This window comes from Pyrgilauda ruficollis, unplaced genomic scaffold (genome assembly GCF_017590135.1).
Source record: "Pyrgilauda ruficollis isolate IOZ18807 unplaced genomic scaffold, ASM1759013v1 scaffold169, whole genome shotgun sequence".
NCBI lineage: Eukaryota > Metazoa > Chordata > Aves > Passeriformes > Passeridae > Pyrgilauda > Pyrgilauda ruficollis.
Genome location: NW_024515764.1, coordinates 191,886 through 219,822, shown reverse-complemented (window position 1 = coordinate 219,822; position 27,937 = coordinate 191,886). Strand labels below are relative to the sequence as shown.

General features: G+C 48.0%; 1 protein-coding gene across 1 annotated transcript; it reads right to left on the bottom strand.

Annotated features, from left to right (window-relative positions):
- Window positions 1-174: 174 nt before the first annotated feature.
- ATAD3A (ATPase family AAA domain containing 3A) lies at window positions 175-27,937 on the bottom strand. The gene is made up of 17 exons (XM_041463671.1): window positions 27,661-27,937; window positions 26,485-26,981; window positions 25,673-25,686; window positions 24,285-24,386; window positions 22,725-22,784; window positions 21,712-21,781; window positions 20,749-20,914; window positions 19,462-19,531; window positions 17,106-17,261; window positions 16,854-16,910; window positions 15,831-15,956; window positions 14,885-15,009; window positions 11,983-12,034; window positions 11,272-11,342; window positions 7,704-7,871; window positions 7,341-7,449; window positions 175-553 (listed from the first exon to the last, which is right to left on the bottom strand). The coding sequence occupies exons 1-17, from the start codon at window positions 27,885-27,887 to the stop codon at window positions 374-376; spliced, it is 2,250 nt and encodes a 749-aa protein (XP_041319605.1). The 5' UTR covers window positions 27,888-27,937; the 3' UTR covers window positions 175-373.

Here is a 27,937-nt window from a genome sequence, read left to right as displayed (position 1 = left end):
TGTGTCATGGGCAGGATCTGGGGATAAAAGGGTGAGAAATGGAGCACAAACCCTACAAATGTCACTGTGTGGGAGTGTCAGGCTTGGACAATCCCAGGTTCCCACAGGTGCTGGGACACTGCAGCAACAGCTCAGGAGGATTTGGGGTCAGGCCATAGAGACCAACACAGCCAGTGGTGTTTCACCAAGGGGTCCTTTAATAAATTCAGTTGTTTGTACCTTATTGAACCCTTTTTTTTTTTTTTTTCTGGTGCACTTCAAAACCACGAGACCCAGGCAGGCTGAGGCAGCAGCTCCTCCCTGGCACACAGGGCTGCTCTCCACGGGCCACTCCACCAAACCTTGCCCTTTTCCCTCTGCTCAGGTGAATCTCTCACACCGGTGTCCCTTTGGGGAAAGGCAGCAGGGGGTTCCTGGCAGTCTCTTTGTTTGCTTCAGCACCTTCTGTTTTCAGCCACTCCATCTTCTGCCGGTGCTGCCGCACGGCGTCGGCCACGCGCGCGTCCATCATGGCCTCGGTCAGCACGCCGTCCTCCGAGGCGTAGGCTGCTGCCTGTGGGGACAAGGACACCTCAGACAGCTCAGGGATGGCGTGTCCCACCATCAGGGGACATCTCAGGCTGCTCCCTGTCTGCTGTTCCCTTCCCCACGTGTGATTTCCCCCACAAGGTTCTCATTCCTAGAACGCGCGCAGAGATCACCAACGAGCTCTGCCCATCTCTGCATTTCCTGGGAACCAAATCCCCTGTTTCCAGAAGAAAAGATCTCACATTTTGCTCCTTTAAATCTCCTCTCCTGCTCTAAAACAGCTGCATGTGTGAAGCTTGGTTTCCAGAAGAAAAGATCCCACACTTGGTTCCTTTAAATTTCCTCTCCTGCTCTAAAACAGCTGCATGTGTGAAGCCTGGTTTCCAGAAGAAAAGATCTCACATTTTGCTCCTTTAAATCTCCTCTCCTGCTCTAAAACAGCTGCATGTGTGAAGCCTGGTTTCCAGAAGAAAAGATCCCACACTTGGTTCCTTTAAATTTCCTCTCCTGCTCTAAAACAGCTGCACGTGTGAAGACAATAAAGTGAAGAGAGGTGGGTGCAGGAAGGTGATGGAACAACTCCATCCAAAGCAACAAAAAATTGTTTAAACACTTGCACAGCAGAACAAACAGTGCTGGGGGGAACATGGGCAACGTGGTGCCTCTAAAATGATGTTTAATGTGCCTCTAAAGTGATGTTTAATGTGCCTTGTCCTGCTTTCCTGGTGCACTCCCTCAGGAACATCCCCTGCATCACTTGCGGCAGCTCCCACCCTGCTCTGATGCCCACAGGAGCTCCCCAGTCCAGTTCTGCTGGCACAGGCAGCACAAAAGTGACCACAGCTCCCTGTGGGAAGGGCTGGCAGCTCCTGCCACCCCTGTCCCACAGGGGAACAGGCCTGTGGGGCAGCACAGGGACTGTCCCTTGTGCAGGGGACACACAGGACAGCTGGGCTCAGCCTGGCCACGCTGAGCTGGTGGCACAGCACAGCACACGAGGGAAGGATGCTTGTGCTGTCAGCTGCACCCATCTCCAAGGTAACAGAGCAGCCCCCGAGCTGCAGATTTCTAAATCTGGTTCCTCCCTCTGCAAGTGCTCCCGTGAGCAGCTCAGGGAATGAGGGAGCTTGGCTGTAGAGAGATTCCTTGGCTGCACAGGGATCCTTTGGCTGTACAGAGATCCACTGGCTGTACACAGATCCACTGGTTGTACAGAGATCCTTCGTTTGTACACAGATCCCTTGGCTGCACAGGGATCCCCTGGCTGCTCACGGATCCCTTGGCTGTACAGAGGGTTGTACAGAGATCCCTTGGCTGCACACGGATTCCCCCTGGCTGCACAGAGGGTTGTACAGAGATCCACTGGCTGCACAGGGATCCCTTGGCTGCACAGGGATTCCTTGGCTGTACAGAGGGTTGTACAGAGATCCCTTGGCTGCACAGGGATCCTGACTGCACAGGCACAGGGATTCCTTGGCTGTACAGAGGGTTGTACCACGGATCCCCCCTGGCTGCACAGAGGGTTGTACAGAGATCCCCTGGCTGCCCACAGATCCCTTGGCTGCACAGGGATCCCCTGGCTGCACAGGGATCCCCTGAGTGCACAGAGGGTTGTACAGAGATCCCCTGGCTGCACAGGGATCCCCTGGCTACACACGGATCCCTTGGCTGCACAGGGATTCCTTGGCTGTACAGAGGGTTGTACAGAGATCCCTTGGCTGCACAGGGATCCCGACTGCACAGGGATCCCGACTGCACAGGGATCCCCTGGCTGCCCACAGATCCCTTGGCTGCACAGGGATCCCCTGGCTGCCCACAGATCCCTTGGCTGCACAGGGATCCCCTGGCTGCACAGGGATCCCTTGGCTGCTCACAGATCCCCCCTGGCTCCACAGAGGGTTGTACAGGGATCCCCTGGCTGCACAGGGATTGGGATGAGGGGAGGGAGCCCTGCAGCTCCCCACCCTGCCTGGCCCTAAGAGCCCCAAACCACACCCTGGACTGTCAGGTGCCAACCCTCCTGTCCCCTGTCCCAGTGACTTTAACTTGGATTTCAGGACACACTGCAGCGGTTCTGAGGCATCACACACAGGCTCCATCAATTACTGATGGTGCAAAACACCAATTCCAGCCAGGAACGAGCCTGACAGCAAAAGCAGCACAGGAACAAACTCAGGTGTGACCCTTTCACACCCCCTGCCCAGGGATGTCCATGGGGCAGAAGACAAAGCCCAGGCTGAGCTGTTGCTCTGCCACCACCACAGGGTTAGAGCTGCCTGCTACATCCGTGAGGAGATGCAAGGAGAAATACCCCACTGAAGGAGAAATAATATTTCCAGAATAAGCAAAAGGTCCTCAGGCTGGTTTTCAGGCTCCTCTAACCTATTTTCCAGCCTTTTTTTTGGAGGGGAAGTGGTTAGACCACCAAAGGTCTCTTGTTTTTCCTGCCAGCACCATCAGATCCTTTCCCTGTGCAAACCCTTTGCAATCCCTCCTCCAGGCAGCACTGACAAGTCAGGCTGCTGCTCCTGCTTAAAACCAGGAGTAAAGCTCAGCCTTGGGAAGGAGCAGGTCTGTAAAGAGAGAATTCTCTATTTATTATCATTTATTCTCAAAGGTTTTTGTGCTGCTCTCACTGCAGGATCCTCAGCACCGAGGCTGCCACAATCTGCCAAATATTCCCACAGCACCTCTCAGGGGAACACTGCAAAGGTTTTGTTCAGACCTCCCTCACCCCCTTCACTTTTTTATTTTTGGTCACAGGGTTGCTCAATGCAGCCCTGGTGGGGTGGTTAAAAATGAGAAAAGAGCTTTCCTGGGATGCATTTTTGTGCTTGCAGAGCTCAGGGAGGAAGGATGCTTTGCCTGCCCATCCAGCCCAGAGTGGAACCTCCTGCAAAGCTGTGCAGTTCATGCTCTGCTGATTTTCTCAATGACTTTCTATTTTTAGAAAGCCTTAGGCCCTTGCTGTCAAGAAAGCAAATGGGAGAAGCAGCTGCCCCTTCTGGGAGTAGCTTGCACACACATAAAAATGGTACCAAGCTTCATTTATATTCATACCTCTGCCTCCTGCATGGGCAAATTTTAACCCATTTTCTCCAGTGCAGCAATTTCTGTTTTATCCCTCAAATCTAATTATGAAATAATTGTGTTTGGTGAGGATGGAACAGATGACAAGCCAGCCTGAATGACCTCATGTTTCATTTCAGCCAAGATTTGTGGTTTGTTTGAACCTGGCCAGACTCATCTGTATCATTTAAATCCCATTTATAATGAAAGTAGCCTGATGAAAAAAAAAATAAATAAATAAACCACAAAAATACAACAGCTATTTTTAAAATATAAACAAGGTTCAGGGAGTAAAATAAGAGGCATTTATGTCAGTGGCATAAAAGGCAAGGAAATGACAGGAAGCTCACACTGGGACATAAAACTCCTGGGAATTCTCCTGAAATGCTGCCAAAACAGTTTTCCAAGATTACAGCCTGGAATAGTGAAAGGTTGCTTTTAGGTTTTGACATTTTATCTAAAGCACATCAGCAGCTTTGAGTACAGGGCTGGGAAGTCTGCACACGACTGGAGACAGAGCTGAGGGGAATTTTTAAGGTGAAAATGCACCGAGTCCATGCTGGAGCCATAAAGGGCAATGGAAAAGCACAAGGACAAAAGGGAACGCTCAGACTTCTGCAGAAGAGATTAAAATGGATTTTTAGCACGCACACTCTTGCCTGTGCCAGACAGCAATATTTTTCCCAGTGCTAGAGGTTACACTCTTGGCTTTTCTGCTTCTTATGGTTTTTTTTTTTCTGCTGTTGGTAAATTCAGGACAGCCAGAGCCAGACTGAAAGAGCAGTGGGTTAGAGCTTCGTGTGAGTGACAGCCAATCCATCTCCAATGCAGCTCAAGGTGGGGTTAAGCCTCTGAAAGCTGCAGCTGCTGCTCAGTTTTACTGAGATGGTTTTTCAAGGCAATATTGGCAGAAGAATCCTTGTGGGAACTCCCTGCAAGGGCACAGGACAGAGAGGCCACTGCTGCTGGCCCAGGGAAGATGCTTGGGATGCTTTCACCCCCTAAGGCTTCAGAATTTCCCCCAAAACCATCTCTGGGATGCAGTTCATGATCCCAGAGGCTCCAAACTCCACCAGGGCCACACAAACCTTCCTGTGGGCAGGATTAAGGCTGAGGTGTGCACTCAGAGAGGGGCTGCTCACAGCAGGCACAGGGTGGGGAGATGGGCTCTGACCCCTGCAGGGCCCAGAGATGGACCTGGATGATCCCTGTGGGCTTTTCCCAGCTCAGAATATTCTGTAATCAGATTATTCCCCACCTTTGGCAGGCAGCACCTTGAATGAAAAGGGAATTAAAAGACCAGAAATGATCTATTGATGTGAGATATAAGAAATACAGAATGTATTTCATCATCCAGCCTGATGAGGATTTTTGGGAGTCATTTCTGGTTCCTCCAGCCCCTACCTACCCCGAGCACTGTAGCTATGCAGTTAACTCATCTTGCCAGGCTATTTTTATCTCTGCTCAGCTCCCTGACCCAGTTCAGAGCACAGCCATCCACAGGGGTGCACCAGCACCACGGGAAGGAGAGCAGGAAGGCAGGAAAACACTGCCAGAAAGGCTTGAAAACCGCAGCCTTAAACCTTCCCTGGTCCTACAGCGAGTCAGCAGTGCTAAAACAGGGCCTAAAATACCAACAGCACCCAGGAGAGCAGCTGGGGGTGAGGAAATTCACCTGCCTGGAGAGGGGCTTTGCCCCCAAAACTGCTGAGGCAAACCCAAAGGCAGGGGGACACGTCCTGCCAAAGTTCCTGGCAGGAACAGCAGCTCCAAGCTCCAAATTCCCCGTCCAAAAAATGGACAACAAGTCACAGGTTTTCATATTTTTGTAAGTTTGGTTCATTTGCATATTGGGGTTTAATCTTCCAATTACAGCTTCAGGTAATGAAGGAATTTATTCTGAGTTTGCTCCCCCCAAATTCATTTTTGTTTAATTTTTTGGGGCCTGAGGCAGTGAGGTGCCAGGCCTGGAGAGGAATTGTTGTGTCTGCCCCAAAGGGGAAAGCAGCAGCTCCCTCTGTCCATGGAATTTAGAGTTCTACACTAAAGAACTGCAGGATTATAAATAGATGAAAACCAGAAAAGCTCAAATCACAATCAGGCATCACAAGTGAGTGAAAAAGAATCGCCAGAGCATCAACAGCTCCCAGACAATTCTCATCCCAGCCTGGATGGCCTCATGTCCAGTGATCCTTGGCACATCCCCCTGCCCTTCCTGACCCACAAGAAATGAGCTTTAGAGTTCTTTCACTTTGATTTTCACTTTGATTTTCACACAAATGAAGTTTCTTGCTACACCCAACCAATTCTAATAATTTCTCCCCATTCCCCTCTCCTGAGTGGTTTTTATTTAAAGCTTTGAGTGTTTCATGAGAGCAGAGAGGAGCACAACAACTTCCTGCAGCAATTTCACATCAAACCTTGTTAACAGTGCTGGCAGCACGAGGTACATTTTTAAAAGCTGTCAGGGAAAATTAGTCACCCCCACCTTTTTCCTTCCTTCACCAGCACTTAAAGGATAAATGATAAAAGCTGAGGTCATTCCTGGGGAGAAATGACAAACTTGCTGATAAGGGGTGATAAAAAGCAAAGGATCATTTATCACAACTTCTTATTACAGGAAATAGTTGGCAGCAAAGCCTTTCACATACGTGGGGCAGATGACAGCACACATTTTGAAATATGATTCAATATCACAAAAATTATACAGGAAAATTAACCAGCTGTGTGCTACCAAAGAGTAAAATAAGAACTAACAGCACTCAAATTGGACCTCAGCTCATGACTGCTGCAATTAAAATTAATTTATACTAGAAAGGATAAATATTTATGTTCCTTAAAAGGTGGAAAATCAGTGGTAGAAGGAATGAAATGCACAAACTTCATCAGATGTTTGTGAGCTGCTAAACTAAATTAAACATTTAAGAACTAAACAAAAAGCCACTTTGTTTTTACAAGCCCTGAAAGGAAGCTGACATGAGTAGGCTACATGACACACAAATTGGAGCACATTCCTTCAGTTGGTATTTCTAGGTTAGTTTATGAAAATACACAATCCAGTAAGAAACTGGCAGCTGTGACAAAAAAAGGTGAAAACCTGATTTAAATAAAAAAAACCCCAGCACTAAAGTTTGCTAAGCACGTGAATAATTGTACTCCAAGTGAGTGCATTTCTTATTTTTATGCATGGAACAAATATCTATTTTTTTTTCAGCTCCAATTCCAGCCAGTTTTGTTTCTTTAATAGCTCAAATTGCAATGAAAGGTTTGGAACAAAGGAGGATGGTTCAGGGCCCTAATGAGGCACCAACATCAGGCTTTGTTCTGCTGAACTTCCTGAGCTGGAGCATGAGTGTGGCCAGCAGGGACTGCCCAAACTGCCCCCAAACTCACCTGCTTGACCCAAATTCCACAAGGGATTTCCCCACTAGGATTATCAAAACTGCTCCTGTGTATGGGATGGGGAATTGTGCTGATATTGCAACAGCCACCCCAGAGCCAGCAGGGAGCTGGTACCACCCTATGGACAAATGAAACTTGCACAGGGAGAGGAGCTGAGACTGCAGGATCAAAGCCTGAAGCTTCCCAGGAGGGGAAAAGGGAGAGGAAAGGAAGGGGAAAAAGGAAGGGGAAAAAGGAAGGGGAAAAAGGAAGGGGAAAAAGGAAGGGGAAAAAGGAAGGGGAAAAAGGAAGGGGAAAAAGGAAGGGGAAAAAGGAAGGGGAAAGAGAAAAGCCCCACTCACCTGCCATGCCACAGCAAGCTGGGAGATCTCCCGGCCGGACATGCCCTCGGTCAGCCTGGCAATCTCTGAGCACTTCTTGCCATAATCAAACTGGGCCAGCTTCAACCTCCTGAAAGGCAGAACAACCTTTTGGCTGATGTGTAGCTCCTACAGATTCCTGCTTGCATTACTGCCTCCTGAATTTTAAGGGCACAACAAAAAAATCTGGGATGGCATCGCACTGAGACAGCAAGAGGCACCTCCCAAGTCTTTTGCTGCTTGTTGAAAGTGGGTTTGTAGACAGAATACACAGGAAAGGGGATGAGGAAAAACAAAGAAAGAAAGGGAATTCTCCAAGGTGGGAGAGCTGTGAGGGGTACTCACTGTTTGCCCTCTGTGGCTGGCTTCAGGATGTGCTGGTCGAAATACATCCTGACGAGCCGCTCGCGCTCCTCCAGCTGGGGCAGCTCAAAGTTCACCATCTCATCTATCCTGTCATTGATGGCCCAGTCAAACTGCTCAGGCTGGTTGCTTGCTAAAACAAGCATAAACCTGGAATTAGGGGGAAAAAAAAAAATAAAGGATAGACTGACAAAGCCATAAAAATAAAAATCGATGAGGTAAGTCTGAGCGTCGGGAGCTGCCGTGGTTGGGATCCAAGATGTTTCATCACCTGAAAAAAAAAAACTTGGATTCCTTAGAAATAGCTTTAACAGCATCTCAAGCAGCACACTAAAATGTGTTTTGGGCTGTTTAGAACAGTCTGAAGTGTGCAGCCCAAGCTCTGCTCCATGGTACAGATGTGCTGCTCCAGGTCCTGCTGCATTTTGGAGCTGGAAACTTTTTTTTTTTAGCTTTGTAATGATGCTTCTTCCCTGTGCCAATACTTTAATGCTTTAATTGATGTCACCAGTTTAACAGTGCCTAATAATTTGAAATGGGCTTTTAAGCACAGCTATTGGAATATTGATGTTCCTGCTGTCTGGCTGAATCATTGGCTACAAGGGGCCGTGTTCTCTGCTGTCACTTTTGGAGATAACTTGGCCAAGACAAGTCTGTGGCTTTTCCACCAACAAAGACTTGCAGAAACACAAGCCTGGATTAAGGATTGCCATGCAGCCTGATATTCAGCCAGCCAGCTATCCCACAAGACGATTTTGGGAAGTTGCAAGGCAGCAATTCCCAATGCTGGAGGAAGAGCTCTCCTCAGGGTCTCACCAAAGCACCCCATTTACACAGCCCATTTCACCCATTCCACTGAGCTCCCACTCATGGATGCAGGGCTGCTCCTTGCCCAGAGCAGCAATAAGGCTGCTCAGAAGTAAAAAAAGCAGTGCATGAATCACCAGGGCATGTTCAGTGTCCTCAGATGGCTCATGGTTGAAATCGGGGCTGAATTCAATGTGAGAGCTCATTGCTAACGAGAGCTCAGCTGTTCTGAGCATCCCCAGCACCCCAAAAAGCACCCCCAGAGCTGCTCCATGGCAATTCAACCAAGCTCTGCTCCATGGTACAGATGTGCTGCTCCAGGTCCTGCTGCATTTTGGAGCTGGAAACTGTTTTTTTATTGCTTTGTAATGATGCTTCTTCCCTGTGCCAATACTTTAATGCTTTAATTGATGTCACCAGTTTAACAGTGCCTAATAATTTGAAATGGGCTTTTAAGCACAGCTATTGGAATATTGATGTTCCTGCTGTCTGGCTGAATCATTGGCTACAAGGGGCCGTGTTCTCTGCTGTCACTTTTGGAGATAACTTGGCCAAGACAAGTCTGTGGCTTTTCCACCAACAAAGACTTGCAGAAACACAAGCCTGGATTAAGGATTGCTATGCAGCCTGATATTCAGCCAGCCAGCTATCCCACAAGACGATTTTGGGAAGTTGCAAGGCAGCAATTCCCAATGCTGGAGGAAGAGCTCTCCTCAGGGTCTCACCAAAGCACCCCATTTACACAGCCCATTTCACCCATTCCACTGAGCTCCCACTCATGGATGCAGGGCTGCTCCTTGCCCAGAGCAGCAATAAGGCTGCTCAGAAGTAAAAAAAGCAGTGCATGAATCACCAGGGCATGTTCAGTGTCCTCAGATGGCTCATGGTTGAAATCGGGGCTGAATTCAATGTGAGAGCTCATTGCGAACGAGAGCTCAGCTGTTCTGAGCATCCCCAGCACCCCAAAAAGCACCCCCAGAGCTGTTCCAAAGCAATTCAAAATCAGGGGAAAGAAAAAACCATCCCCCAGCACCCCAAAAAGCACCCCCAGAGCTGTTCCAAAGCAATTCAAAATCAGGGGAAAGAAAAAACCATCCCCCAGCACCCCAAAAAGCACCCCCAGAGCTGCTCCATGGCAATTCAAAATCAGGGGAAAGAAAAAACCATCCCCAGCACCCAAAAAACATCCCCAGAACTCTTCTGAGGTAATTTAACATCAGGGGAAAGAAAAAACATCTCCAGCACCCAAAAAACATCCCCAGAGTTCCTCCAAAGCAATTAAAAATTAGGGGAAAGGAAAAACCATCCCCAGCACCCAAAAAGCACCCCCAGAGCTGCTCCAAGCCAATTTAAAATCAGGGGAAAGAAAAAAAAAACATCCCCAGCACCCAAATAACATCCCCAGAACTCATTTGAGGTAATTTAATATCAGGGGAAAGTAAAAACATCCCCAGGTCCCAAAAAGCACCCCCAGAGCTGCTCCAAGGCAATTTAATATCAGGGAAAAGTAAAAACATCCCCAGGTCCCAAAAAGCACCCCCAGAGCTGCTCCAAGGCAATTTAATATCAGGGGAAAGAAAGAACCATCCCCTGCCTGTCCCTGATTTGCAGGACAAATATTTCTTGTATTTTATTTCATAATATTTTTGCAAATATTACGAAATAATAATAATTATACTGAGCAATTTATGGAGCAACTCCATGGATCATTTCAGAAGAGATCTGCTCTCCTCCAAAGGGAAAAGCAAGGTTCTTGCAGGATCAACACCTTGCTTTCTAGCAATTTATTTATTATAGAAAAACCACCTCTTCCCAGGCACCTCTGGGACAGACACACAAGCAATTATCAGTCACAGCTGCAAGGGTTCCAACAAGTTCAAGAGACCTCAAGGACAGAAAATTCCTGGAACATTTTGACCTTCCAGGATATTTATTTCAATGTCATGAGGTTACTTAAAAAGTCTTTCAGGAGTTCATCATTAAAAACCTCACTTTCCCCACATAAAGCCAGAGACAACTTTTCTTGCTGGCTCAATTGTGACAGGAGAAATTCTAACAAGTAAAGTTCACACCAAAAAAAAAAAAAAAAATCAAATATGATTTGAGAAAGGTGGAGGAAAGGTCACCTCTCTATTATGACAGACAGGAAATGGCTTTGGCTGAACTGAGCAGTGCTGGGCAGGGAGTTCCCAGGGAGGTGACAAAGTGGGGACAAGTGACATTGCCACTCTGTGCTCAGCAAGGAGGGAGCAGCTCTGGGATCCCATGTGGGAAGAAATGGAGTCAGAGGGAAACTCATCTGCCTCAAAGCTCTGCCCACACAAGCACAAGATGGGAAGAGGTCACTGGAGAGGAGCAAGCAGCACTCAAGTGTTTTTCCAGGGAACATGAAGCACCCAGCTAGGATAACTCTGAATTTTTGTGGCAGTGATTTTCCTGGGCTCTTGAATAAACAGTAACTTGCCAAGACAGAAAATATAAACATCAAGACACTCAAGATGTCCAAATATCACCAAAGTTTCAGGAAAAAGTTTTCCTTCTGTTCTGGTTTCCAAGTGGCAGGAAAAGCTGAAGGAGGAACAAGCTACATTCAGCACATGAAGTAAACCAGGGATATTCTCTGCAGATTTTGTTCAATCCCTCAGCAGCACAGATCATCTCCAACTTCCATTTGTACACCAGAGACCCTTTAAAGACTTTCCTCAACCCAGGGAAATATCAGCTGCTGGAACTGGATACTCACTTGTTGCTGTGCTGCCCTGTTCTGTGCAGAAATGCATTTAAAGTTGCTCTGAGATCTTCACTGATTTTCTCCTGCAAAGATGAAACCCAAAGGAGGATCAGCTGCTGAGGACTGCAGAGAGGTCAGAGCTTTAATCAGCATTAAGGACAAAGGGAATTCTGTTATCTGACAATTTATTTATATTCCTTTATTTAAGGAGGAGCAGAAGCAGGAAAAGGAGAAGGAGCAGAGCAAGGAGAAGGAGGAGGAGAGAAGGAGGAGAGAAGGAGCAGAGCAAGGAGCAGAGCAAGGAGAGCAGGAGAAGGAGGAGAGCAGGAGAAGTAGAGAAGGAGCAGAGCAGGAGAAGAAGCAGAGCAGGAGAAGGAGCAGAGCAGGAGAAGTAGAAGAGCAGGAGAAGGAGCAGAGCAGACACACACAAGGAGCAGAGCAGGAGATGGAGCAGAGCAGAAGGAGCAGAGAAGGAGCAGAGAAGGAGCAGAGAAGGAGCAGAGAAGGAGGAGAGAAGGAGGAGAGAAGGAGCAGAGAAGGAGCAGAGAAGGAGCAGAGAAGGAGCAGAGAAGGAGCAGAGAAGGAGCAGAGAAGGAGCAAGAACAGAGCAAGGAGAAGAGCAGGAGAAGGAGAAGAGCAGGAGGAGAGAAGGAGCAGAGCAGGAGAAGTAGAGAAGGAGCAGAGCAGGAGAAGGAGCAGAGCAGACACACACCCAGCACTTACTGTGGCCCTTTTCCTCAGGAATGCATCTGCCTCGTCCACGAAGAGCAGGAGGCTGCAAAAGGAAAGCAGCCACAGTAACAGGACAGGGTAAGGCAGGCCTGGGGAGTCTTTGCTTCCTCTTTGCCAGGGTTGGGATTAAATGGACAAGATGGAATTTCTTGTTTGGACTCAGATGTTTTTTAGTTCTTATCTATGTTAGAGTCTCACAGCAGTGAGTTCTGCAACAGCTCACTCCAACAAACTACAAATGGAGCCCTGTCTCCCTCTACAAGACCTTTTAGGGATAAAGTGTCCAATTAGAAATGACACCTAAATTATTTTTACTTTTAACCCAACAGCCAGCCACCCATGGCCTGCAATGTGGGCTCTTTATCCTATTACACAAAACTACCCAAACCCATGGAGAAGAAGGTGAAGGAGAAGCAGAAGGTGCAGAAGGAGAAGAAGAAGGTGAAGAAGGAGGACAAGGTGAAGGAGAAGAAGGTGGAGAAGAAGGACCAGCCTCTGCCCTAAACCCTCCATTTTGCTTTATATATATTTATATATATTTTTAATATATTATAATATTTATATATATTATTCTAAAACCCCAACCTCTCATTTTCCCACCCTGTGACCTCACACCCTTCTATCCAAACCCCACACCCACACTCCCAGCTCCATCATTCCATTCTGGAAGCTTCTCCACGGCCCCAGGTCAGCGCAGGGCTCTCCTGGGGGTCAGTGCCTGCCAGCACAGAAAGTCTGGAATTTCCAGCAGCCAGAGGCTCAGCTTGCTCCAGGATCCTCCTGCCCCACTGCCAGGCTGCCAACACCCAAAGAACTGCACAAGCAGCCTCATTTCCTGAGGCAGCATTTTGGAGCTAAGCTGCAGCAACCTGTCCATGGTGTGCACCTGGCCCAGCCCAGCAGCTGAGAAATGGATTTATTTCACACACCTCAGGCCACAAATCTGCCCCCAGGCCTCTGGAGCTCTGTTCCTGCTGTTCAGAAGCAGACTGAAGCAAGACTAAGGCACATGGCCTTAAACTCCTTGGATTTTGAAATGCAGGTGGGAGTTTTCATAGGCACAGTGTGCAGTTTGTGGCTGGCAGTGCTGGATGTCACTGCCATTGAAATTGAGGAAAGGAGAGGAAAGTCTGAGTGACACTTCAGCATTCCCTCCTCTTTAGAGAGATGTGTGCAAAGGCACAAATCAGAAATCTTGGTGACAATGACACCTCCCTGCAATTTTTCCTCCTTATGCCACTGTGAGAAGTTCAACCAGAGTCCTGTCCTCAGCCTGCTTTGTTATTTTGTGAGGTTTTTCTTTCCCAAACCACAGCAGCACTAATGTAATGGTTTTACTACCTGTAGAGAAGTGAATTAATAAAGTCCATGAATTATTCACCAAAATAAATTCACTTCTAACCCAAGGGCAGTGCTCTTCCCACGGGACTGAGCCTGTAAAGATGTTTATCAATAACAGAACCAGGTTGCTCATAAAGCTGTCACAGCTTGTATTACTTCCTTGCCTAACTTCAAACCCAGCTTTCTTCCAGGGCATTTCAGGCCTATTAACACCTTCCTCCCAGCCCCAGCTTCTCCCAAATATTCTCTGCACAAAAGTGTCAGTTATCACAATTTCAGCTAAATAGGAAACAGCTAACACTGGTGGATATTCAGAATTAAACATGCTTAAATACTTCAGTGCTGCTGGAGGTGAGAATATTGATTTTATGGACACATGTAAGCTTTGATCAGGCAGTGTAGGAAGCTGAAATGCACAGGAATTTTTATCAGGGCAGAGAAATTCAGAGTCAGGCACTGTTGTAAGAGAATTCCTTGATGGAAGCATCCAGCTGAGTATCCTCACATCTCTTCCAACTTCTCACTTAAATTCTAAGCTCACTTAAATTCTAACACCTCTCCTTCTATAGCTCCTCAGGATAGAAGCTTAAAAATTTAAATCCTGCTTTTAAATCCCTGCTTTTTTTCTTTGTAAGAGGAAATAGAAAGATTTAGGTGATGAATGAAGCAAGGATTAAAAGAGACACTGCAAGATAATGTCCATCTCAAGCAATCAGAGAACACATAAATCACTGGGCAGCCACATTTACAGATCTGAGCTCAAAGCAGCACAAAACCCAAAGTGACACCTCCTGAAAGTTCAATATTGAATTTTACCATCCTGGCTGGACAAACAACCTCTGCTCTGCAAAAATCCATTTACATTGGTAGGAGCAAATTAACCACACACTCCTACAAAATCAGGGAGCCAAAATTCAGCCTCAGCCTGAGGAGTCTCTGCAGATAAAAATTTGCTTTTAAAGGTGACTGAAAAAGCAAAATTTGTTTGTGATTTTTACTCCTGATTTCAATGCCTTTAGCATCTATCTCCTCCTTATCCTTTTATTTCTAATAATTCACTCCTCCTGCTTGAGACTCAAAAGTAAACCAGGATTTAAATACTATTACCAGCAGTGTTTAAAATCTGAGCAGTTGCAACAGGGAACATCCAGAGTGTGAACACCTGATTTGTGCTAATCTTCTAATTACTGCCAGATCATTAATCACCCTGAAGGAAATTTGTCCCAGCTTTCAAGTGGGCAGAAAGTCTCCTCCTGCTTGGGTGAGATCAGACAATCAAATTATGACTGATCTGGAAAAGCTGGTGTAAAAATGGTTTGAGAGAACAGAAAAGCAAATGCTTGCAGCTTTTAAAATAGTACTAATTAACAAGGATTCACCCATTCTAGGAAAACTTCAGGAGATTCTGTGTTACCTCACTCAATAACAGGAACTGAGGGGCTGAGCTACACTGTTGTAGCTGTGGGTGAGGGGTTTTGGAGCAAAATCACTCTTGTGGTGAGGATTTTTTGAGTAAAACTGCAATTGAGGATTAAAGAAAAGCTCAACTTACCCTCTCCTACTGGTGTTGGCCCAGTCAAAGAGTTTGTGCATGGCTGTGACCCCTTCCCTGCCCATGGGGGCCACGTCCCCTCCTGTCATGATGGCATAATCCATGCCTGAGTGCACAGCTAATTTCTGCAATGGAACAAAAACCAGCAAATTAAAGCTCTTCTTTCACTGCAAGGCCATGGAGGAGGAAGAGGGAATTAAAGCAGTTTAGTCCTGTCAGTGCTGGTTTGAAGAGGGGAGGTATTGGCTTCTTTATGTTCTTTATCACTTAGTGGCAATTTTTTGTTTAGGGCAAAAAATAAACCATATAAACCCTACAGAGGTGGATTTGAAGGGGCTGCTGCTGTGATTTTGTTTATTTTTTTCCATTTCTGTCTATCTCTATAGGCTTTAGAAACCCAAACTTGGTGGCTTTAGAAATCCAGTAGGTGCCATACAAAGCTTTAGGTGCCATAATCTCAAAAAACTATTTGGGTAGGGGTTTAATGTAATGATAGAGGGAAAAAAAAATCCAACTTGCATCAGTTTGGCAAATCTGCCACTGTTAAAAAGTTGATGAAACCTCAGGTCTTGTGGACAAGCACTGAAAAGCAAGGAAAAAATCAAATTCTGACTCCAACCCATGTAAAAATCATCCTGGCAGTGGCTCTGCACATGGAGCAGGAAAGAGCCATTTAGCCAAGGGCACAAACCCAGCAGAGGTGGCTGCTGCTGCTGTGATTCCCACAAATCCCAGTTCCAAGGGCTTTTCCCAGATGGAAAGGCTCCTGTGGCTCCTCTCAGCACCACAATCCAAGTGGCTGCACTGATTCAGAGCTGCCCTTTTTCCCTCCCCAGCAGGAACACAATGTTTATGCAACACCCCAGCCCAGGGAGGCTCCTCAGGCCCTGGAATTTTCAGAACACTTTGCAAGGTGCAGGTTGGCAGAATCTTGGCAGGGTTTTACCTTGGCAAAAAGAGTTTTCCCAGTGCCAGGGGGACCGTACATCAGAATATTCCTGTAGAGGCTTTTGTTCTTTTTTGTGTTTCTTGTAGCTATGGCAATGTCTCTCACACGTGCTTCCAGCTGGGGCTGCAAGGAAAGAGTTAAATTTAAGGATCAGAAGGTACCAAAAGAGCTGCACCTACCAGGTTCCCAAATCAGTACCTGCAGGAAGGAGGCAGCACTCCAGGCTCAAGCTTTTAAGTCTTAACTTCAGCTGCTCATGACTCCACACCAAGGTCATTTCCTGTCCTATGTGAGGATTTACTTGATTTTCTGTCCACTTGGCTACAATTCTTTCATAAGAAAAAGCAGCAGTGCAGGAAGGAGTGCAGTGACTACTCTAGGAACAGATAACACCTAAATATTCACTTCCTAATGGATGCCCTGGGAGGGATATGTCAAAACATAAGCAACTCTTTGCAGTGCTAATTCCTTCTCAAGTCATAAACTCATATTTTATTACTACTGCATTTGGGGGTACTGGGTGAGAGTTATTCCTGCAGGAGCATTTTCTCTCAGCAGCTTCAACCAGCTCTTAAATTTGCCAGGAATCAAATTCACAAGTAAATATAGAGAAGTAGCATGAATTAGCAAGTTAAGAACCAATCTCAGGGTGGGCAAATGCACACAATATTTAGATTTTTTTGGCCTAGAAGCTGGTTTGGGTTCAGTAATCCTTAACTTTAGATGGCACAAGTGGAATTCTGAATCTTCACATGCTGACTACAGAGAGAAACTGCAGCAGAGCAAGGACTGAAGTAAGGCTTCCAACTGCTTTTCAAAGAGGAAAAAAAGGTGAACAGGCTGCTTAATGCATGTCACACTGAACACAGGAGCTTATTTATGGTCTCAGTGTCCCAAGGGTGCTGTGACTCCAAAATTGCTGGAATTACAGCTTTAGAAGTGAGTTTAAGGAACCAGCAGCTCTTATTTGGAATCCAAAGTCATCCTTCACAGCCCAAGACAGGAAAACAAAGTACTCACACTGAGAACAACTCCTTCAAGGGCATCCTGAGCCTTGCTGGTGAGACGTTTACCAACCTTGAGAAGACAAATTCAGTTACTCACAGGCAGAAAAAACCACATTTTGACAACTCACTTGGACTAAAACACCTTACAGAACACCACTGGGCCCAGCCCATCCCTTCTGCCTCCAATATTCCGTTTATTCAGACCCACTGACAATCCCAGCCTGAGTTTTGCTGAGTGTAACACAGAAGCAGAGGTGAATTTTACCTTGATGGGATGTTTCAGAGCCTCCAGCACGGTGATCCTGGAGGTTTCCCTCACCAGGGAGGGTTTGCCCAGCCTTGCCTCTATGTAACGCCCTGCTACAGCCGTGGCATTTTTGGCAGAATAAACCCCCACTGCCAGCAGGGTGAGGCCTGCCACCTGCAAAAAAAAGGGGGAAAGATGAGCAAAAAACACTTGGCAAGGCAGTGGTGTTGTGTGCAGGCTGCCCTGTGGTGGGGAATTAAGATTCAGGACAAATGCTGAGCAGGAGGGGTTTATTTTTGGTAAGGTTTATTTTTTTTATCCCTGTTCAGACAGTCAAGGTCTCACACTCCCTGTTCACTGACTGCTCTTGCACAGCAAAAAGCAGAGGAAGCACAAGTGAAGCATTTAATCCTGAATCCAAAAGTACATCCTGCCCAAAAAAAAGTGTGGGGATGTCCAGATTTTCAAGTAAATTTGAGTAATGAAGATAAACCAGCCACACCAGCCAAAAAGTGTGGGGCTGAATTTTCAACTAAATTGAGTGATAAAGATAAAACAGCCACACCAGCCAAAAAGTGTGGGGCTGAATTTTCAACTAAATTGAGTGATAAAGATGAAACAGCCACAACAGGCAGGTGCTGCCTGCCAGAATGCCCCTCACCACACCAGAAAATGCAAGCTGAATTTCAGCTGCCAAGGTAAAACAGCTGAATTGTGGCTGTCACCAAGGCAGGGCACAGTGGGGAACAAAAAGGGAATAGCTGCTGGAGGTGAGAGCTGTGCCAGCCCCAGCAGCACAGGGAATTAGGGGCTCCTGAGGAACAACAGAGCCAAAACCACCATGGGAATGGGAATTACCACCATGGGAATGGGAATTACCATCACTCACTGGGCTGTTCCTTCAGAAACCCCACAAAATGAGCCATTCCCATCGATTTGCCAGTGAAGCAGAAACACTCCAGACTCTGGAGTCAGCTTAAAGCTGATGCCAATAATTTATATCAGAGAAAAGAGCAAACTGCAGCAATTGCTTTTAAAATAAGCTGACTTCTCCTGCAAGTACAGACGAGGGTCAAAAGCCTCAAGGACAACAAGGATGGCACTGTTCAATAAAGCATGAGGCACCATCTGTTAGCTCTCACTCTGCTGAAATGTGTGACATCACTTCTGCTCTGGTGGAAACACGGAGGGATCAGAACTGTGAGTTCCAGGATGCAAAGAGTGAGGGATCTCCACGCCCAGTTCAGCTCAGATACAGAACAGAACACAGAACAGATTTCACCTTTTTAGCAGCCTCCCTCTAAAAACAGAGCCATGATCTCATGCTCTCTTGGACCATCCTGCACAAAGTTCCCTGTGCCTGGGTGGATCTGATGTCATTTTCTCAGACTTTTGGACTTCACTTATGTTCATGTCACAAGATACAGAGAAGCAGAGCTTTAAAAATGAGTTCTGTATCAAACAAGACCCCAATTGCCCACTCTAAAAAACAGTCTGATTACAGTCTGCCTTTTGTCATAAAGTATCAAGCAAAGGAATGGGTCTCTGATCAGTAAATAAAGTGAATTACACTAAAACCACAATGAACCAAAACACTTGAAGTAGAACCCTTGGGGTTCTGCTTGGCTGGGGAGAGGTAGAGAAAGAGCAGCACTTAGAGCTGAAAATTCAGGTTTTATTTACAAGAACCTTAAAATAACTGACTGGTTCTTACCTTATAGTAATTTCAAACCTTTCAAAAGCAACAGAAAATATGAGTTCCAGCTGTGTTATCTCCTTTCCAAAAATACACTTACCTTTTTATTTTTTTTAAGTTAAATGTCCCAAATTCACAAGAGAAGGGCATGTCAGAAGCAAAAATGACAATTGGTATGTGGGTCAAGTGAATGCACAGCTCAAAGCACCAAGCACTGATCTACAAAAGGCTCTGAAAGCTGCAGACACCCCAGGTACGGATGACAAAAGGAGCCACTAAAAGCTTGGCTTGTTCTCCCCAGTGCTCTCAGGCAAAGGATGTTTTGTATCAGCCTGTGTGTATAAAATCAGAGGGTGGAGCAGATGGTGGTGACTGATTTAAAGCAGAATTTCTATTTTAACCAGCCACGCTACCAAAAATATATTTTCAATACATTTTGTTTTAAGTATTACACTGAGAAACAACTTGCTGTCCCCAAGATTCCATTGCCAAGCTCTTTTGTCCTGTGAACAGATGTTGGTCTGGCCTTTAATCAATTTATTTAGCACACATAACAGCTCTCTAAGTGCTCTCTAGGCTACACCAAAATTAGATTTAAAGCTGTGACACATTCAGGAGTTTCACACACATTTACAGACAGGTTTTTCTGGAAGTTACTGACAGGTTTCCCAACCTTACCGTGGCTGTGACTTTATCCCAGTCTGTCACAAAAGCACGGAATCCTTCCCCAAAGAGCATCCCAGCTGTCCTGTGGCAAGCAAACAGCAAGGCAAGCAGGAGAGAAAGGGAATTCAAGGACTGAATTGATACATTTTAAAGACAGGCTTTCAGATTGTGTTACAGTTGCTCATCTTCTTCAGAATAAGTCAAAGCTAAGGGCTCACCTCAGAACTGGAACATGAACAAGCATGGAAAATATATTTATAATCCTCTGATGTCTACACCTGAGCTGGGATTAAAATCAGAAAAGCACCTGGCCTTAAGATGGCATCAATTTACTTCTTTAATGCATGATTTGTGCTGAACTGGAGGTATTTAACTCTAAAGCTTTTTTGTTCAAAATCTCAAAGGACCTAAAATTAACCAATTCCAAAGCTGAACACCCAGGCCTGAGGAGCCAAACTGCATGATACCTTTGTGATGGATGTTCTGGAAGAACTGAGGGGAACTCAAAGAACCGAGGGGTTCTCAGAGCTACTGAGCTCCAGGACTAAAGAAAAGGCTTGAAATAATCTGTTAGAAAAATTGTATCACTCTAAATGTCTCTGGTTATCATTCAGGTGACAATGTAGCGAGACAAGCCAGAGAGGTCACACAACACTGGAATTCCTTGGAGGAACAAACCCCAGGGTCTCCCACACCTGGGAGAAGCACCAGGCTGAAATTCCTGAGGAACAAACCCCAGCTTTTCCCACACCTGGGAGAAGCACCAGGCTGAAATTCCTGAGGAACAAACCCCAGCTTTTCCCACACCTGGGAGAAGCACCAGGCTGAAATTCCTTGGAGAAACAAAGCCCAGGTTCTCCCACGTGCTGGGACACACTTGGAGAAGGACCAGAGGAACAAAGCCCAGCTTCTCCCACATATGGAGACACACTTGGAGAAGCACCAGGCTGAAATTCCCTGGAAGAATAAACTCCAGGTTCTCCCACATGTGGGGATACACTTAGGAGAAGCACCAGAAGAACAAACCCCAGGCTCTCCCCCAGGCTAGGACACACATGGAGCAGCTCCAGAGGAACAAACCCCAGCTTTTCCAACATGCTGGACACACTTGGGAGAAGCACCAGGCTGCAATTCCTCAGGGGAACAAAGCCCACGTGTGCTGGGACACACCTGGAGAAGCACCAGAGGAACAAACCCCCGCTTCTCCCACGCGCTGGGAGCTAGAAACTGCACCGGAGGAGCACAGCCCAGGCTGTCCCACGCTCGGGTGGAGCAGCTGCAGGCCCTGCCCTCACCCACCGGAGGGACTCGAGCACGGTCTGGCGGTGCTCGGCGGCCTTGAGGCGGATCTGCTCGCGGATGATGTCGGCGTTCTCGCGCTCGGCCTTGGCGCGCGCCCGCGCCTCCGCCTCCACCCGCAGCATCTCGTTCTTGTGCCGCAGCTCCATCTCCCTCTCCACGGTGGCTTGGGTAAAAAAAAACAGCAGAGAGGTCAAATTTTTGGGTGGATTAATGTCAGGGAGGAGGAAAACACCAGGGAAGTTGCAGTGCGCTGGAAGGAAGAGAAGCAAAACGGAGCTGCCGGTCCCAAAGGGGATTTTGGAAGCTCTGTTATTTCAAACATGGAATTGTGTGAAAGGAGAATGAATGAGAAATTCAGGAGTAAAATAACCCAACCCTACAGGGTTTCACATGAGGGCTGTGTTATTCAGGCTACATTTCCCTCACTGGATGGCAGCACAGCTGGCCACATCTGTGCTCAGAGCAAAACACCCTTCCCATCCCATCCAGTTAATTAACATGAACATTTCTTAACATTTCAGAGATCTGCACCCCAGGGGAGCTCTGCAAACCCAGGAATTCTGGCAATTCCCAACAACAAAAAGAAACTAAGCAAGTTTCACACCACAACTTTTTTATGTTCTGCAGGAAACTGAATGGGGATGAGGTGACACAGACTTAGCCACTCCTCACAGATGTTTTGCTTCTCTCCCCTCCTCAAAACTGGTTCTATTTTAGAAATCAGTATGAAATCAGAATTTCATGAGTTGCTGACAGTTCATTGGGAAACCCAGGAGTGACAGGGCAGATGTTTAGGAGTGCAGCCCTTTCTAAAACTAACCTTGGAAGCAAATGGTAATTTTAGCACTCCTGGGATTTACCTGCTCTTGCCAATCTGCCATCAAACACAGCAAGGACACAAAGATCAGCACAAGGACTCCACATGGCCTCACACCCTCAGCAGCTGAACAAAACACTCACCTCGCCTCATGGCCTCCTGCTTCTGCACAGATTCCTCCTGCTTCCTCAGATTTTCCTCATTAGCAAGTTGCTACAGGGAGAGACGACAGCAGAAGAGATGTTGACGTTGTAATGACTCCATCAAGTGTAAACTTAAGTGCTACTGATGCCTTGGGTTTTGGCTTTTCTATTTTCCAGATTCTGTACTGATGCCTCAGGTTTTGACTTTTCTGTTTTTCACATTCTATGCTGCTTTAGTGTGTGGGTCTGAGCTTCATATCAGGGGATGGTGAGATCTGTGCACAGAGCAGGGAGACAAAACAATTCCTGCTCCAGCTGGGGACCAAGGACAAATGATCCAAACCTCAGCCCAGGAGCACAAACCCCGTGGGCTGGAGAGAGAAGAACAAGGATGGGACTGCAGGGGCTGAGCTGGAATTGGACACTGAACTGCAATGTGCACATGGAGCAGAGCTGATCCCAGGGAGAGACCCTGTGACCCTCGTGCATTTTGGGACCATTTGGGTTCACCTTGGGTTCATTTTGGGGCCATTTGGGTTCATCTTGGGTTCATTTTAGGACCATTTGGGTTCACCTTGGGTTCATTTTAGGACCATTTTGGTTCACATTGCGTTCATTTTGGGACCATTTTGGTTCATCTTGGGTGCAGCCCTGGCTGGGCTCTTGTGCTGCCCGAGGTGGATCCATGGAGGAGATCCTTTTCATAAATCCCTGCTTTATTCTTTAACTCAGCCTAGTCTGTTCTACGTCAGCCTTCCCAAGGCATCACTCCAAATATTTCCAAGAAGCTGCTGCTCAGGTTGAAGTGTGTTTTCCTCTCTCCATCTCCCAGATTTCTCCTCCTAATCCCAAGCAGCTGCTTGGTCCTAATGCCCAGCTCTTCATGTGCACTGCTGATGCTGAGCAGATAGTAAACTGCACCCAGCAGGACAGGGCACAGCTCCAGAGCATCTCTTGGATTTCAGAAGGCTCCCAGCCATTCCCAGCTGGATCAGAGCAGGAACCCACCCTACCTGCTGTCGCATCTGCTCGTCGTAGCGCTGCCGTGCCAGCTTGTCCTGGTACTGGGCTCTCTTCAAAAAACAAAACACAACACACAGATTAGGCAGTTAAAAATAGCCTGCTCCTCAGGGAAATGAGGTTCAGGAGGAAAGAGAACCAAATGAAATGGTAAAATCCACACAAACAAAAATTATCCTGGATTTGAATGTGAACAGGGCAAAATATCCTCAGTCAGCATCAAAAACTCCTCTGTGCTAAGAAATCTCTACAGTCTGACTTCATTTTATGGTATCACAGTTGTCAAAACAAAGAGCAAGGGTTTCTTAGCCCACAAAAGGAGACTTCAGTGGGAAAAATAAGGTTTTCATGTTCTAAACCACTTTATCTGGTGACAGCAAGCAATAGAAGTGCCAGGATGTGCTGATGGGCTCTGGTTTTGTTGAAGATTTACTTGTTCCTCATTAATTGCTCTTTTCAATCACTGTAACCCCAAACAAACCCAAGTCATCTCCACTGAACTGGAAGTGGGCTGAGGATCCACATCCAGGAGGACTCTGTGTCAGGGGTGACACCATCCTTACTCCAAACACAGGGATAGCAGAACAGCTTGGGAATTATCTCCTCAGCAACAGTAAAACATCATGGAATAAACCAAGACTGAATTTGCTGTGATTTCAGATAACCCAAGAGTTTGCTGTGACCTCAAATGATGCCCTGTGAGCAGCAGGAGGTGAAGAACCAGCCCCTGAGAGCAGCTGAGTGTGCAGCTGCTGCCTGGGCCAGCCCTGCTCAAAGTCCAAACTCTGCCAGGGTAAAAGCCCCACGTGCCAAATAAACAGTTCTAGCAAACTTCCCAAGCTGGAGAATCCATTAGAATTAATCGATTCCCTCATCTCCTGTGCTCTCAGAGTAAGAAATCCCCATAATTTAGCTTTTAACCTTAAGGCCAGACTTTGTTTTCCCTGTTTCAGGATTATTGCCACATCAGCCACTCAAGCTAAAACAAACCAGGAAGGACCAACACTGCTCACAACAACTCAGATATGCATCACTTCTCTTAAGATATTTTTTCCTGTTTAATTCAGACTAAATAGAATACTTAAGACTGAAATCTAAATAACTTCAGAGCCATTTCACTGTCCAGGCTAACATAAACAGTTGATAAAGCTGTATTCCCTGAAAAACCCTTTAGGAAAACCCCCAAAAACACAGAACGAGAGAAATTGCTACCAGCAATTCCTTTGGATGTTCAAGAACTTGGGAACAAAAGTCCAAGAGCATTAAAAATCCAGCTCAACATCACAAATCCAGGACAGAACGGGGGCTCAGCCTGTGAACACCCCCAGAGCCCTTCTTTCCAAAAAGGAATAATTAATGAAAGGGATAATGAAGGCATCATTCCAGGACAGAACAGGGGCTCAGCCTGTGAACACCCCCAGAGCCCTTCTTTCCAAAAAGGAATAATTAATGAAAGGGATAATGAAAGGGATAATGAATGCATCATTGCCTTTTCTGTAAGGGAAGATACAAACAAGCTCTCCCCTCACTTGGCCTCCCCCTCATTCCCTTACTGCTTGGTGCTGTTTGGTTTCTTCATTGAGTGTTTTCCTCCTCTCTTCTGCCTGCACACGGATCTGCTCATTCTTCAGCTGTTCTATGGCAGCCTCGTACTCCTGGGGCACAATCAAGAGAATTTAATTGTCAGAAATTCACAGATCATCCTCTGCAGAAATGCTGCTGAAAATCCCATGCCAAGAAATCCCTCTGTATTCAGAGTGGTGCCTTTAAAAGATGGCCGCTGACACAAGAAAGTTAAATTTGGTAATAAATAGAAATAATGAAAATAAATAGAAATAAGAAAATATTACAATAAAAGATGATAATAAAAGATTATACTAGAATGTGATAATAAAATATGATAATGAAATATAGCACTAGAATATTATAATAAAATATTATAATAAAAATTAAATTCTCAGTGATCATAAGAAATACCATAATCAACCATTTCAGGATTAAACACAATTAAAAAAAAATAAAAATAAGAGATCAACCAACACCCCAACAATCCCTAAATTCCTTTATAAGAGAAACAGAAGTCTGTCCTTCACCCAGCTACTTCACATTTCCCACAGAAACCCCCTGTCATTCCCCAAAACCAGCAGTGATACTCCAGGAGTTACAAAACCACCCAGGACATGCAAGTTTTAACCAAAACCACAAAAAATTGTGTCAGAATAGGCCAAATTAGCTGAGATTCACCCCTTCAGTGGGCTTTAAAGGTAGATGAAATCCTTCAGTGGGCTTTAAAGGTAGATGAAATCCTTCAGTGGGCTTTAAAGGTAGATTAAATCCCTCAGTGTCTGTGGCAGTTTCTGTTTGTCTGATTCTCGCCCTCTCTGCTCCCTGCTCCAGAGTGGAACAACCCCTCAGGTGGAACAATTCCCTCAAGGGTGGCACAACCCCTCAAGGGTGGAAGAGCCCCTCAGGGGTGGAATAATCCCTCAGGTGGAGCAATTCCTCAGGTGTGGCACAACTCCTCAGGTGGAGAAATCCTTGAGGGGTGGAACAAGACCTCAGGTGTGGAACAATCCCCCAGATATGAACAACCCCTCAGATGGCACAATCCCTCAGGGGCGGAATAATCCCTCAAGTGGAGCACAACCCCTCAGATGTGCCACAACTCCTCAGGTGACACAACCCCTCAGGTGTAGCACAACCCCCCAGGTGTAGCACAACCCCTCAGATATAGCACAATCCCTCATTAAGTTTATGTTTTTTTTTTTTTTTGCTTAACATCTGTGTATTGTATTTTCACACAAATCTAAGCTTCTTCCAAGGCTGTAGATGAAATCCCTCAGTGGGCTTTAAAGGTAGATGAAATCCTTCAGTGGGCTTTAAAGGTAGATTAAATCCCTCAGTGTCTGTGGCAGTTTCTGTTTGTCTGATTCTCGCTCACCCCCTCTCTGCTCCCTGCTCCAGAGTGGAACAACCCCTCAGGTGGAACAATTCCCTCAAGGGTGGCACAACCCCTCAAGGGTGGAAGAGCCCCTCAGGGGTGGAATAATCCCTCAGGTGGAGCAATTCCTCAGGTGTGGCACAACTCCTCAGGTGGAGAAATCCTTGAGGGGTGGAACAAGACCTCAGGTGTGGAACAATCCCCCAGACGTGGCACAACCCCTCAGATGGCACAATCCCTCAGGGGTGGAATAATCCCTCAAGTGGAGCACAACCCCTCAGGTGTGCCACAACTCCTCAGGTGACACAATCCCTCAGGTGTAGCACAACCCCCCAGGTGTAGCACAGCCCCTCAGATATAGCACAATCCCTCATGGGTGGCACAACCCCTCAGGTGTAGTACAATTCCCCAGGTGCCACAGCCCCTCAGGTGTAGCACAGCCCCTCAGGTGTGGCACAGCCCCCCAGGTGTGGCACAGCCCCCCAGATATAGCACAATCCCCCAGGTGCCACAACCCCACAGGTGTAGCACAGCCCCTCAGGTGTGGCACAGCCCCTCAGGTGTGGCACAATCCCCCAGGTGTGGCACAATCCCCCAGGTGTGGCACAGCCCCTCAGGTGTAGCACAATCCCCCAGGTGTGGCACAGCCCCTCAGGTGCGACACAGCCCCTCCATCCCTCACATCCAGGCGGGATCTCCGGGCACCCCTTCCTGCCCTTCCCTCTCGTCCCACGGAGCACAGCCCCCTCCCCGTTCCCACCCCCTCTTCCCCCCACACCCCCCGAGCCCTCCCGGCCCGTCCCCTCACGCACGGGACGCGTCCAGCTCCCGCGCCGCCTTGGCCGCGCGCTCCAGGCCCGTGGGGTCGAAGTTGCTCCATTTGTCCTTGGGCGTCTGACGGTCCCCGGCTCCGCCGCCACCCCCACCAGCAGCGGGGCCGGGCGGCAGGGAGAGGCCGGCACCGCTGCCCGGGGATGCCGCATCCCCGCCGCCGCCCGGGGCAGCCCCGCGGTTCAGCCCGAACAGCCACGACATGAGGGCGGCGGCGGCGGCTGCACGCGGGGGACGCGCCGCGGCCAGCGCGCATGGGCCGCATGCGGGCGGGCCTCCCATTGGCTCGCCGGAGAACCGCTCCGCGCTCTGATTGGCGAAAAGGCGCCGCGTGTGGGGTTTGATTGGTTGGAAGAGGAGGGAAGGGAGGGAGAGAAGTGTGTGGGACGGAGAGCCGCGAGGGACAAATGGGGCGGGCGGCGCTTCCGCGTAGCAACGGGAGTGAGGGGCGTTGCTAAGGGCCGCGAGGCGGCGCGGCCTTGGGTTATCCCGGGTTTAACTTGGGTTATCCCGGGTTTCTCTTGGGTTATCCCGGGTTTAATTTGCGTTAATGGGTGGCACAACCCCTCAGGTGTAGTACAATTCCCCAGGTGCCACAGCCCCTCAGGTGTAGCACAGCCCCTCAGGTGTAGCACAGCCCCTCATGGGTGACACAGCCCCTCAGGTGTGGCACAGCCCCTCAGGTGTGGCACAGCCCCTCAGGTGTGGCACAATCCCCCAGGTGTGGCACAATCCCCCAGGTGTGGCACAGCCCCTCAGGTGTAGCACAATCCCCCAGGTGCCACAGCCCCTCAGGTGTAGCACAGCCCCTCAGGTGTAGCACAGCCCCTCATGGGTGACACAGCCCCTCAGGTGTGGCACAGCCCCTCAGGTGTGGCACAGCCCCTCAGGTGTGGCACAATCCCCCAGGTGTGGCACAGCCCCTCAGGTGTAGCACAATCCCCCAGGTGTGGCACAGCCCCTCAGGTGTAGCACAATCCCCCAGGTGTGGCACAGCCCCTCAGGTGCGACACAGCCCCTCCATCCCTCACATCCAGGCGGGATCTCCGGGCACCCCTTCCTGCCCTTCCCTCTCGTCCCACGGAGCACAGCCCCCTCCCCGTTCCCACCCCCTCTTCCCCCCACACCCCCCGAGCCCTCCCGGCCCGTCCCCTCACGCACGGGACGCGTCCAGCTCCCGCGCCGCCTTGGCCGCGCGCTCCAGGCCCGTGGGGTCGAAGTTGCTCCATTTGTCCTTGGGCGTCTGACGGTCCCCGGCTCCGCCGCCACCCCCACCAGCAGCGGGGCCGGGCGGCAGGGAGAGGCCGGCACCGCTGCCCGGGGATGCCGCATCCCCGCCGCCGCCCGGGGCAGCCCCGCGGTTCAGCCCGAACAGCCACGACATGAGGGCGGCGGCGGCGGCTGCACGCGGGGGACGCGCCGCGGCCAGCGCGC